Below are 13,805 nucleotides of genomic sequence, written 5' to 3' on the forward strand. Positions count from 1 at the left end.
TATTTTGAACTCTAGAATAACATTGTTCCTTGAATAGTGCAGGGTTTAGGGCCACTGACTCTTTCATCCTGCCCTGCAGCGCAGCTGAAAATTCATGTGTAACTTTTGACTTTCCCAAAACTTAACTGGCAATAGCCTGTTGACTAGAAGCTTACTAATAACCTGAACAATTTAATTCATTTTGTATGTTATATATATTATATACTGTATTCATACAATAAAGTTAGAAAAAAAATCATAAGAAAAAGTACATTTACAGTACTGTATTTTATTTATTGATATCATAAGTTTGTATCATCTGTTTATAAGATTGTCAGTACCTACATCAATATTGTCTTATACAAAACACTGTAGATGTTATATGTGTAACTAACATTAGATATCAAAAATGAAAAGATAATATGAAAAATTTGTATTTATTTACAGATATAATATGTATTGATAAGGAAGCAGTAGCAATATGAATGCTTTATGGTAGTCTAACCTATACACAAATAATGAATCATAAAATTTTTATGGCAAACAATATTCTAATCATATTCATAACAGTATTGAAAAAAGTGTTACTTTTTTTTAAAAACCACTTATCTGTAATGATGGGCTGCTATGCACCTTCCTCATTGACTAGAGAGAAGGGCACACTCTATGGTAATGTTACTCTTTGAAAGCAAAGTTATAAAAACAGTAAGAAAGCTAACACATTATTGATTTTAGGAGGGGATCTCTCTATTTCCTGGATCTGAATGCCTGTTTCCCTTCCCAGATTAGGAAAGTTTTCAACTATGATTTGTTCAAATACATATTCTGGCCCTCTGGCCCTTTCGGCGCCCTCGGGAACCCCAATTAAATGTAGGTTTTTCTTCCTCAGGCTGTCGTTTATTTCCCTTAATCTGTCTTCATGGTCTTTTAATTGTCTGTCTCTTTTTTCCTCAGTTTCCCTCTTTGCCATCAACTTGTCTTCTGTGTCACTCACTCGTTCTTCCATCCCGTTAACCCTCGTTAAGACTTCTAGTTTGGATTGCATCTCATTCAATTGATTTTTAATTTCTGCCTGATTGGATGGATCTAAATTCTGCAGTCATGAAGTCTCTTGAGTCCTTTATGCTTTTTTCTAGAGCCACCAGTAGCTGTATAATAGTGCTTCTGAATTGGCTTTCTGACATTGAATTGTAATCCAGATTTTGTAACTCTGTGGGAGAGAGGACTGTTTCTGATTCTTTCTTTTGAGGTGAGGTTTTCCTTCTAGTCATTTTGCTTAGTGCAGAGTGGCCAAAAACAAGTTGTATTGGGAAAAGGAGAAAAAGAGAGAGAAAGAAGGAAAGAAAAGAGAAAGAGAAAAAAGAAAAAAAGGAAGAAAAAAGGAAAAAGAAGAAAAAGAAAAAGAAAAAGGGGGAAAAAAGGGTGGGGGAAGCAATCAGAAATCAAAAAGAGAAAAAAAAAAAAAAACACGGGGGAGTATCTTCTGATTCTGTATACTTTAAGTCCCTTGACTTCCCCTGGAACTTGTCCGTCTAGCTGGTCTTCTGGGGGAGGGGCCTGTTGTGCTGATTTTCAGGTGTTAGCACTTGGGGGAGCTGCTCTGCCCCCTGCCTGGTGCAGGGCTCAGTGGGGGTTGTTTACCCCGTGAGGCCCCTGGAGGAACAACCCCAGTGGCTGCGGCAGCTCTGGAAACCTGGATTCAGCCCCCGCAATAACTCCGGAGCTCTCCGTCTGCAGGGGCCTGGAGGCTCCGGGGCGGGGCCGCTGATCTGCTCAGCCCCAGGTAGGAGTGTCCTTGCTGTCCTGTGCCCTCCCGGCCTCTGCCTGTCCTGGGGGGAGGCCGGATCTTGGGCTGTGTCCCGGCGCCCTGTGCTCCCGAGCCTGCGCTGTTGGATTCACGCTCCCGGTGGCACAGCCCCCTCTGCGGAGCCACCGCCGAAGCCCCACCGAGCTGCTCCCCGGCCGCACAGCCCCCTCCGCGGAGCCGCCACCCGAGCCCCTCCAATCTGCTCCCGGGTCAATGTGTGCGCGCTGCAGCCCTTAGCCCAGGTGCGCACTCTCCTGGACGGGCAGGTGTCTGTTAATGTCCCAGGGAGCCTGAGGGCATCCCCGCCCTCCTGGGGTCCTGCTCTAACTCCCTGCGGGCGCCTTTCCGCCCGGGAAGGTTGGTGCAGCTCCTGCTTCTCCGGGACGGGTCTCTCCTGTCCTGGGGACACTCGCCCTGGCCTTAGCCCGGCTCCTCGTGGGACCCCTCCCCCTTGGATGCCTTTTGTTTCTTTATTTCTTCCCCTCCCCCCCCCCCCCATCTTCCTACCTTGATAGAAGCACAAACTCTTCTCACTGTAGCGTTTCAGCTGTTCTCTCTTTAAATCTCAGGCCGAATTCGTAGATTTTCAGGATGATTTGAAGGTTATCTAGGTAATTTGGTGGGGACAGGTGATTTGGGAACCCTACTCTTCCGCCATCTTGCCCCTCCTCTGAAAGCTAACACATTATTAAGTTTATATTAAATATTATTCACCTTACATCTATGTAAGGATAGTCTGTCCACTTCCATACAGGTCTTGCATATGATGATGATGATGACACAGAAATGTCTCATACAGTTCTTGTTCTACATTATTAGATTTTCACATGAAAACACACAACAGATAAGTTTATTAATTGTATGGCATGGTTATTATTTGTTAAGTGGAGAGAATTATAAAGATCTTCATCCTTGTCTTCACATTGAGTAGGCTGAGAAAAAGGAGGGGTTGGTCTTGCTGTCTTAAAGGGTGGCAGAGGCTGAAGGGGTAGAGGAGGTGGAAGAAGAGGCAGGAGAAGCAGACACATTTGGTGTAACTTTATGAAAATACATTAGAGTTTCTCTGTGATTTTTTTTTTGTTTTTGCATTTCTTTAAAAATGTTTTTATACATTACCAATCCTCTTCTACCATTTGCCTGTGGTTCCGTGCCCATATCATAGAAGGGTCCATGTCATAAAAATAAATGTCCTTTGAGGCATTTTTGTCCAGAACAGGAAATTTTTGACTGTATTAAAAACCTATTCAGACAGATATCCTTTCTCCTCAGTAATTTTCTTGATGATATCCAGGAACTGTCAGCTGCTTCTTGGTCAGCAGAAGCTGGTTTGCTTTACCTTGACATTTTTTGGCCAAACCTATTTCTAAAATTATCAAACCATACTTTGTTGGCTTTAAATTCTACAGCTTTAGATCCTTCACCTTTCCTTTGCTCTAAGTTGTCATATAATGACTTTGCTTTTCCTTGAATTGTATTAAAGCCTCCAGGCATGCCTTTCTTACAACAGGTCTTATAATCACATAAAGTTGCATTTTTAACACAAGATAAAAGGTGCAAGGTTTTCATATCTGCTAGCGTAATTGCAGTGATGGCTTCACCAATTTCTTTTTCTTTTTTTACGATGGTCCTTATACTGGATTCACTTATCTTGAAATGGTGGGTAAGCACAGCTGCAAACCTCAGTCTACAATACATACCAAGCAATTCAATTTTTTCTTGTAATGCCATGACTCTTTTCTGCTTCTTGAGAATACTTCCAACATCACTAGCAGCACTTTGTATGGGTCCCTGGATATTTTTTAAAAGTTTATGGGAACACCTGGGTGGCTCAGTGGTCGAGTGTCTACCTTTGGCTCAGGTCGTGATCCTGGGGTCCTGGGATTGGGTCCAACATCAGGCTCCCAGGGGGGAGCCTGCTTCTCCCTCTGCCTGTGTCTCTGCCTCTCTCTCTTTCTGTAGGTCTCATGAATAAATAAAATCTTTTAAAAAAAAAAGTTTATGGTATTGTACTAAACACCAGAAAAAACATGTGAGAACTGCAAGAAGTCACTTTTTTATTGCAGTATGTAATTTGCTGGAGAGATGGAGGTGATTAACATCATATAGTGTTCTAAGCAATACAACACTTGAGCTTACCACAATAGCAACAGGTGGTGCCTGCAAGATTATTACAGTAGTACTACATTTAATTTTATGCAGTTATTTAATACTGTATATTTACATTTGTTTATATTTCAACTGCAGATGATGCCATATGCAGTCTGTATGTGTGTAAATTTTGATGAATCTTAACTTTTTTATAATAGACTTATGTGTATTTTATGTATGTATGACATACCTTTTCTTAATTTTTTGATATTTCTAGGCTGTGAGGTTCTTCTGTGACTTTTTTTAATTGTTGCAATTCTCCAAGAAAACAAATACATTGAAAAAATTAGCATAAAAGTGGACCTGGGGGCAGCCCTGGTGGCTCAGCGGTTTAGTGCCGCCTTCAGCCCAGGGCCGGATACTGGAGGCCTCGGGATCAAGTCCCACATCAGGCTCCCTGCATGGAGCCTGCTTCTCCCTCTGCCTGTGTCTCTGCCTCTCTCTCTGTCTCTCTGTGTCTCTCATGAATAAATCTAAAAAAAAAAGAAAAAAAAAAAAAAAAGGGACCTGTGCAGTTCAAACCTGTTAGTCAAAAGTCAACCCATGTTATTCAGGAGCTAGCTGCATTGGAAAATGTTTTTGGATCTCCAAAATTAGTTGTTTCTAGACTTCCTGGAAACCGTTCTAGTAAAAAACTAGTAAGGTGACCTTTGCTTTGCTCACAGACTTCCACAGTAGCAGAGTATCTCATTTACATGATTTATCTACTCCCATTATTCCTTGAGCGTATCATACTGAATTGGCAGTTCTGTCCCTATTACACATACATTACAGACACTAAACATTTTTTAAAAGATTTATTTATTTGAGAGGAGAGAGACAGAGACAGAGTGTGTGTGCACACGAACAGGGGGGAGGGGCACAGGGAGAGGGACCAGCAGACTCCCTGCTGAGCCCTATTTAGAACTTGATCCTAGGACTCCAAGATCATGACCTGAGCCAAAGGGCAGACCCTTAACCAGCTGAGCCACCAAGTGCCCCACTGACCACCCACGTGCCCCTCAACATTTTTATAAACATTTAGTCTATAATTTGCATATAGAAATAATCTCTTCAGGGAAATCCAGCTTTTCTCAAATGCTTGTTTCATTTTCAAACACATCAAACTAGCATTGGTGGCCTAAAAAATTTAACAAGCGTTTTTAGCATGGATCCAAGACAAAGACTGTTAGACCTTTTTATTTCTCCACATTAAAAAGAGCTTAATTTACTGCTTATACACAGAAAACTAAAAAAATAATATTTGTATTGGTAAAATAAAATTTACACACGAAATCTCAAGTGTATAGTAAGCAAGTTAGATGGTATAAGGCAATCATGTATAATGCCTGATAGAATTAGTTTTCATCTAGCCTTTAAAACTATAATTGTGTTTATTTTTTATCATTTATTCAGCCATTTCATTATTAATTGAGTATCTACTATACACCAGGCACTAGGGTTATAGAAATAAACAAAAATGACTAAGACCCTGTCCAAATAGAGCTTACATTTCAGTGGGGAGACCATCAGTAAACAAGTAAATAGACATATGCTCTAATGCTAGGTGGAAATAAGAGCATGCAGTGTGACGGGGGTACTGTTTAAATAGGGTAGTCAGGGAAGGTGTCTCAAGAAGGTGACATTTGATCAGAGACCTGTAGGAAGTAAGGAAGTAAGCTATCTCAGTATCTGAAGGAAGAGCATTGGAAGAAAGGGAACAACAAGTACTAAAGTTCTGTGGTAGTAGCCTGCCTGACATGTACAAAAACCAGCTAGCAGGTGTCTTGCTGGTTTGGTATAAACAAGAGGGAAAATAGTAGGAGATAAGAGATGATGGTGGGGGGTGGGGGTACTCTAGCAGTCTTGTACCTCCTACAAGAACTTTCAATTTTATTTGAAGTGTGATGGGAAGCCATTGGAGGGTTCTCCTTAGGGAAGTGACACTTATCTGATTTATGTGTTTAAAGGATCAGTCTGGCTGTTTTAGAAAGAATGGATGATAAAGGAATAAGAGCAGACCCATTTAGGAGGCTATGTATAATAACCTAGGCAAGAGATGATTTGGAGTAGGCAAAAGGATAGATGTGGAAGTGTTGAGAATAGTTCCATTTCTGAATATATTTTGAAGCTGGAGGTTTTATGTAGGTCTTGAGCGAAATAGTAGTCAAGGAAGACTCCAAAGATTTTGGCAAGAGTAACTGAGCTTTTATTCAGTTGGGGAATACTATGAGATGAGCAGATTTGAAAGCATGGAAAGTTCAAAAAATTAACATTTGATATATTAGAGATTTCTATTAGATATCCAAATGAAGATGCCAAACAAATGATTGAGTTAAAGAGGCTGAAGTTACAAATTTAGGTATCAGCATATAGATGATTGCTAAAACCATAATGCTGGATTAAGTCAAGGGAATTAGTGGAAGTAGAAAAAAGCTGCCCCCAAATTAAGCTTAATTTAGTAAGGCTAAATTACTTTTAGCAGGATGCCTGGGTGGCTCAGCAGTGGAGCATCTACCTTTGGCTCAGGTCGTGATCCTGGAGTCCCAGGATCAAGTCTCACATTGGTCTCCCTGCAGGGAGCCTGCTTCTCTCTCTGCCTATGTCTCTGTCTCTGTGTGTGTCTCTCATGAATAAATAAATAAAATCTTTTTTAAAAATTACTTTTAACATTCAAGAAGTTGAGGATCCAATAAAGCTAACTGAGATTTAAACAGGAGGAAGAAATAAGGAAACATATCACATGTTTCAGAAAAGAGATCAAATGTTGCTAAATAAAGTGAGGATTAATAATTTTTGTATTTGGTAATATGCAAGCTGTTGATGACATTTATGAGAATGGCTTCAGGGTAATAGAATAAAGCCTGGTTAGAGTGTGATCAGCAGAGAATAGGAGGAGAAGAAATGAAAACACCAAAAACAGGCAACTCTTTTGATGTAAAGAAATGAGGGAGATGTAATGTCAAGAGAGTTTTTTGGTTTTGTTTACTTCTTTTTTTTTTTTTTTTTAGCATAAGAGATAAAACAACATTTGATTGGTGGGAATGATCTGATAGAAAGGAAAACTGATAATCACAGAGTAAGAGTAAAATTCTTAAGGTAGGCTGAAGGAGATAAAATCCAGCAGAGGAGTAGATTTGGCCTTGGATAAAAGAAGAGTTAATCCACTGTAGTGATAAAGTACAATATATGGGTGCAGAAACACATGGTGTAGATTTGGTGAGAAAGGAGCAATTTTTTATTGATTGCCTTTATTTTCTTAGTGAAGGTTTTCTTAGTAAGACTATGAGCTATGGCAGGGTAAGGTGCTAGAGGATTAAGGACTGGAAAGGTATATTAAATAGTTATCTTGGAAAATGAGAAAATATAAATGGACTAGGGAAGTCTAGTAGGATGTTCTGTTTGGTAAAATGGCCCTAAAGATATATCTGGCATGTTTTGTCCTTTTGGTTATATGCCAGCAAAAGGATCTCCCCATCACAGTGACAACCAAAAAGAACTATCACAAGTTTTCAGAATGTTCCTCAGGGGGAAGTACTGCTTTCTTTGAGAATATTCTAATGGCCCTAGTATCTTAGATGTGCAACAGTATTTCTGATAAATAGAACTTATTTTTATATAGGATAAACTTGATTAGTACAGTGACAGATTGTAATCATGGTAATATATTGCATTTACTATATGCCAGGCACTATTTTAAATGCTTGCATAAGGGACACCTGCCTAGGTGGCTCAGTCAGTTTGGTGTCAGACTTCAGCTCAGGTCATGATCTTGGAGTCCTGGGATCAAGGCCTGCATTGGGCTCCCCATTCTGCAGGGGGTCTGCTTCTCCCTCTCCTTCTGCCCCTCTCCCCACTTGTGTGCTCTCTCAAGTGAGTAAAATCTTTAAAAAATAAAAATAAATGCTTTACATTGACTCATTTAATTTTTATTGATTGGTATTATTACTTTAATAGTACCAAATAGTTCTATTGTAGTGGGTACTATTATTCTCCTCATTATGTAGATGAGTCTTTGTTCTTAACTACTTTTTTTAAAATTTAAGTTCAATTAACATATAGTGTATTATTAGTTTCAGAGGTAGAGGTCAGTGATTCATCAGTCTTCTATAACACCTGCTCATTACATCATGTGCCCTCCTTAATGCCTACCACCTAGTTACCCCATCCCCCCACCTCCCTTCCCTCCAGCAACCATCAGTGTGTTTCCTATGATTAAGAGTCTCTTATGGTTTGTCTTAATTTTCCCTCCCTTCCCCTATGATCCTCTGTGTTCTTTCTTAAATTCCACATGAGTGAGATCATATAATTGTCTCTCTCTGACTGACTTCTTATACTTAGCATGATACCCTCTAGTTCCATCCATGTCTTTGCAAATGACAAGATTTCATTTTGTTGATGGCTGAATAGTATTCCAGTGTGTGTTTGTGTGTGTGTACCCCATCTTCCTTATCCATCATCTGTTGATGTACATTGTTATAAACATTGGGGTGCAGATGTCCTGATCGCTATATTTCTATCTTTGTGGTAGATACCTCGTAGTGCAATTGCCGGGTCATAGGGTAGCTCTATTTTCAACTTTTTGAGGAACCTCCATATGTTTTTCAGAGTGGCTGCACCAGCTTGCCTTCCCACCAATAGTGTATGAGGGTTCCCCTTTCTCTGCATCCTCGCCAACATCTTTTGTTTCCTGACCTGTTAATTTTAGCCATTCTGACTGGTGTGAGGTAGAATCTTATTGTGGTTTTGATTTGTATTTCCCTGATGCCAAGTGATGTTGAGCATTTTTTCATGCGTCTGTTGGTCATTTGTATGTCTTCTTTGGAGAAAGGTCTGTTCATGTCTTCTGCCCATTTCTTGATTGGATTATTTGTTCTTTCGGTGTGGAGTTTGATAAATTCTTTATAGATTTCGGATACTAGCCCTCTATCTGATAAGTTTACAAATGTCTTCTCCCAGTCTTTTAGCTGTCTTTTGATTTTGTCAGCTGTTTCTTTTGCTGCACAAAAGCTTTTTATCTTGATGAAGTCCCAGTAGTTCACTTTTGCCTTTGTCTCCCTTGGCTTTGGAGATGTGTCTAGTAAGAAGTTGCTGTGGCTGAGGTCACAGAGGTTGCTGCCTGTGTTCTCCTCTAGGATTTTGATGGATTCCTTTATCACATTTAGGTCTTTAATCCATTTTGAGTCTCTTTTTGGGTATGGTGTAAGAAAATGGTCCAGTTTCATTCTTCTGCATGTGGCTGTCCAACTATCCCAAAACCATTTGTTGAAGAGACTTTTTCCATTGGATATTCTTTCCTGCTTTGTTGAAGATTAGTTGACTGTAGAGTTCTCGGTTCTCTATTCTGTTCCATTGATCTATGTGTTTTTGTGCCAGTACCATACTGTCTTGATGATTACAGCTTTGTAATATAGTTTGAAGTCCAGAATTGTGTTGCCCCCAGCTTTGGTTTTCTTTTTCAACATTCCTTTGGCTATTTGGGGTCTATTCTGGTTCCATACAATATTTAGGATTATTTGTTCCAGCTCTGTGATAAAAGTTGATGGTATTTTGATATGGATTACATTGAATGTATAGATTGCTTTGGATAGCATAGACATTTTAACAGTATCTGTTCTGGGCAGCCCCGGTGGCGCAGCAGTTTAGTGCCGCCTGCAGCCCGGGGTGTGATCCTGGAGACCCAGGATCGAGTCCCATGTCGGGTTCCCCGCATGGAGCCTGCTTCTCCCTCTGCCTTTGTCTCTGCCTCTCTCTGTGTCTCTATGAATAAATAAATAAAATTAAAAATATATATGTCTGTTCTTCCAATCCATGAGCATGGAACATTTTTCCATTTCTTTGTGTCTTTATCAATTTATTTCATGAATGTTCTATTGTTTTCAGAGTATAAACCCTTTGGCTCTTTGGTTAGGTTTATTCCTAGGTATCTTACGGTTTTTGGTGCTATTGTAAATGGGATTGCTTCCTTAATTCCTCTTCTTCTATCTTATTGTTAGTATATAGAAATGCAACTTATTTCTGTGCATTGATTTTATATCCTGCCACATTGCTGAAATCTTGTATGAGTTCTAGCAATTTTGGGTGGAGTCTTTAGATTTTCCACCTAAGAGTGTCATGTCATCTGCAAAGAGTGAGTTTGACTTCTTTGCCAATTCAGATGCCTTTTTTTTCTTTTTGTTGTCTGATTGCTGAGGCTAAGACTTCTAGCACTATGTTGAACAACAGTGGTAAGAGTGAGCATCCCTATCATGTTCCTGACCTTAGGGGAAAAGCTCTCAATTTTTCCCCATTGAGAAGGATATTTGCTGTGGGTTTTTGATAATGGCTTTTATGATATTGAGGTGTTCCTTCTTTCCATATACTCTTCAGAGTTTTAATCAAGAAAGGAGGCTTATTTTGTCAAATGCGTTTTCTGCATCTATGGAGAGGATCATATGGTTCTTGTCCTTTCTTTTATTAATGTGATGTATCACGTTGATTTGCAGGTGTTGAACCACCCCTGCAGCCCAGGAATAAATTCCACCTGGTAGTGGTGAATAATCCTTCTAATAATGTACTGTTGGATCCTGTTGGCTAGTATCTTGGTGAATACTTTGGCATCCATGTTCATCGAGGATATTGCTCTGTAATTTTCCTTTTTGGTAGAATCTTAATCTGGTTTTGGGATCACGGTAATGCTGGCCTCATAGAAAGAGTTTGGAAGTTTTCCTTCCACTTCTATTTTTGAAACTGCTTCAGAAGAATGGGTATTCGTTCTTCTTAAATGTGTGGGTAGAATTCTCTGGGAAGACTTCCAGCCCTGGACTCCTGTTGATTGGAATGTTCTGAACTACTTTTGTTATACTGATTACATAGTTGTGTCTATAGTTTCTTCAGCACTGTTTACATAGTTTGGTCTTGTACCTGCTTAATCAATTAGAGATTAAGAGTTTAGGACTTAAAAGTTACTACATAACTGATTGGTGGGATGATTTCTCACTGTGTAGGTTATTGGAATAAACAGATGCATTTAAATAATTCAAGTCATTATACTTATTATGTTGTAATGGAAGCTCAGAGCGAAATTAAAATATGCAAAATTCTAAATCCAGTTTTTTAGAAAATCCAGCCAAAGCTAAATTCTGTTCACATCTAATTTTAATGCTCTACTGAGTTTTAAATGTACTAACCACAGTCAGTACTCAATGTTAATCTCACGTGGGCTTCATAGCTCATGAGCCTCAATTGCATTACCTGTCTTGGTTTAATTTTGTCTTCGACAAAAGCGGCTGGTTCTTTGGGTTGCTCAGAACTCCGTTCTGTACACCTTTGGAACCCATACTGGACTGATGCTTGACAAATGCTCATCTGTGGGTTTTATTCAATTTTTGGATGATCATTACTTGCATTTTAACTTTACTCTTAAGAGAGAGATAACTGAAAACATCTCAATACTTCCTCTGTAGGGACTCCTTTGTTTCCCCCCAGTGTTTTTTTGGGAGTGTTTGTTTTAACATAAGGTGAGAAAATTCAGAGCAAGACTACTATCATTGAAAGAAACTCTGACTTGCTATGATTTGACAGACTAACTTCATGGTCATTTACATGTATATTGCATTAATAAATATAAAACTTGACATATTTTAAATTGGGTTGTAGAACCTTGATCTATTGGCCATTTCCAGCCCTTAGCTCATTTCACCCACACTAAAGTATGACATTCCATTGTTTTGTTTTGTTTTTTAAGATTTTTTTATTTATTATATGAGAGACAGAGAGGGAGAGAAAGAGAGAGAGAGAGAGAGAGGTGGAGACACAGGCAGAGGGAGAAGCAGGCTCCATGCAGGGAGCCCGATGGTGGGACCCAGTTCTGGGACTCCAGGATCACACCCTGGGCCAAAGGCAGATGTTCAACTGCTGAACCACCCAGGTGTTCCTTGGTGTTTTAAAAGTAGAAATTTTAAACTTTTTTTTTAAGCCAAGGAACCTATTATTTAAATATAATGTTATAAAGAAACCCAAATATGTCAGTTAGGTATAAAGAGAATTTATCTGATTAAAGGTGGATTGTGGGGATTCCTGGGTGGCACAGCGGTTTAGCGCCTGCCTTTGGCCCAGGGCGCGCGCGATCCTGGAGACCCGGGATCAAATCCCACGTCGGGCTCCCGGTGCATGGAGCCTGCTTCTCCCTCTGCCTGTGTCTCTGCCTCTCTCTCTCTCTGTGACTATCATAAATAAATAAAAATTTTAAAAAAAGGTGGATTGTGTCTGACCTTTAACCAGTTACTTACTTGTTCACCTCTTTACATGTCTGCTTATGCAAAGACTCCAAAGCAGCCCTGGATTAACCTTTGAGGAAAATAAGCTTGAGTTCAGGGCACCAAGAGAAGGGGAACACCACAGTTTTTGGCCCTGGCTATCATGCCCTTTACTCTTTCACTGCCACACTTAAGTGTAGGAAATTGTTTTGTAATTGTCTTTATCTGCTATGTTGCAATTTAATGTGCACTGTTAATGTATCTTTTTTCTTTGGTATAGTGAGTGACTGACTCGGGGCTAAGTTTGATATGAAGGTATTACATTTTTTTCTGACTATGGTGTGAGTTCCACTTAACCAATTGGCATTTATGTCATGTACTGATTTGTGTAAAGAACCCTGAAGCTCTTTATTTTAAGCAATGGATGGGTTAGGGGGCATCACTGTTGGGCTGTGTTGAGGGCATTAGTTGGTCTTAATCCAGCCCTGCTCCAAAGTGTGCAATTTTAAAGTCCACTGATACAGCAGAAAAAAACCTAGAAATTACTGTGTGAGAAGTATTTAATAAGTGTTAGCTCTTTTACTGTTGTAACCCAAATAATGATTTTTCTAAAAGTTAACTATGTTGCCAGTTCCATTCACAATAAAGCTACGGACAAAAGCTTCAGAAATCACAAAAAATTGCATATGCACAAAATTTTGGACACATTATCAAGGAGTTCACAGACATCAAGTTAAAAACTCTTGTTTGAGATTTGAATGGTGGAATACTGTGCTGTGAATACTGATTAATTAGCTAATTCACAGTTTAATACGAAGTTATAAGAAGTATTGTTTATATCTATCTTATTTCCAAAAAGGAAAAGTAGTAGGACCATTTTACGAATGTGGTCCATATGCCATGCAATAAGATGAAAAATAAGAATTGAGAAAGTCAGCTGTAGGGAAAACAGAGATGGAAAGAAGGTGAAGTAGGATTAAAGGTAATACCTAAGGACATGGTAACATTTTCAAATCCCTGGCCTAATAAGTAAAGACCAGGATACGACAAGAGTATTTGACCTGTATTTTTAGTATCTCCTGGGCCTCGGGTCCTGGGTGGCTCTGTGAGTTGGAACATCTGACTCTTGATTTCAGCTCAGGTCATGATCTCAGGGTCATGAGATCAAGCCCAGAGTCAGGCTCTGTGCTGGGTGTAGAGCCTGCTTAAGATTCTCTTTCTCCCTCTGCCCCTCCCCTTGCTCTCCTTTTCTCTCTTTAAAAAAAAAACAAAACAAACAAACAAAAAAAACCAACAACAACAACAACTCCTGGGCCTTTTCCCTGTATTTTTCTACTTCTCTATGTTGTGCTGTTTCTTTGTGCAAACATTTCTATCATTATTTCCCTTTCCTGCTTTTTTTTCCTTTTCTTTTTCACTTTTTTTCACGTAGCCCTTCATCTCCCTTCCTTAATGTGCCCTCAGTCAAAACCATAATGTGACACCAGTGTCTAAATATCTTACTTAACGTCTTCTGTTTTTGTTTTGCCTTTTTTTAAAAAAGATTTTATTTATTTATTCATGAGAGATAGAGAGAGAGAGAGAGAGGCAGAGACACAGGCAGAGGGAGAAGCAGACTCCATGCAGGGAGCCCAACGCGGGACTTGATTCCAGGT

General features: G+C 39.4%; 1 protein-coding gene across 19 annotated transcripts in view; it reads left to right on the forward strand.

Moving 5' to 3' along the window:
- CCDC18 (coiled-coil domain containing 18) overlaps positions 1-13,805 on the forward strand; it is a 108,765-nt gene that overhangs the window by 89,494 nt on the left and 5,466 nt on the right. Inside the window, exon 29 of one of the 19 annotated variants that reach the window (XM_072834529.1) lies at positions 12,431-12,465. The exons of the other annotated variants lie outside the window; for them this stretch is intronic. Coding sequence (XP_072690630.1) covers positions 12,431-12,433 — 3 coding nt within the window. The 3' untranslated portion in view covers positions 12,434-12,465. The remainder of the gene's footprint in view (positions 1-12,430; positions 12,466-13,805) is intronic. 19 annotated transcript variants of the gene reach the window in all.

This window comes from Canis lupus, chromosome 8 (genome assembly GCF_048164855.1).
Source record: "Canis lupus baileyi chromosome 8, mCanLup2.hap1, whole genome shotgun sequence".
Taxonomy (NCBI): Eukaryota; Metazoa; Chordata; class Mammalia; order Carnivora; family Canidae; genus Canis; species Canis lupus.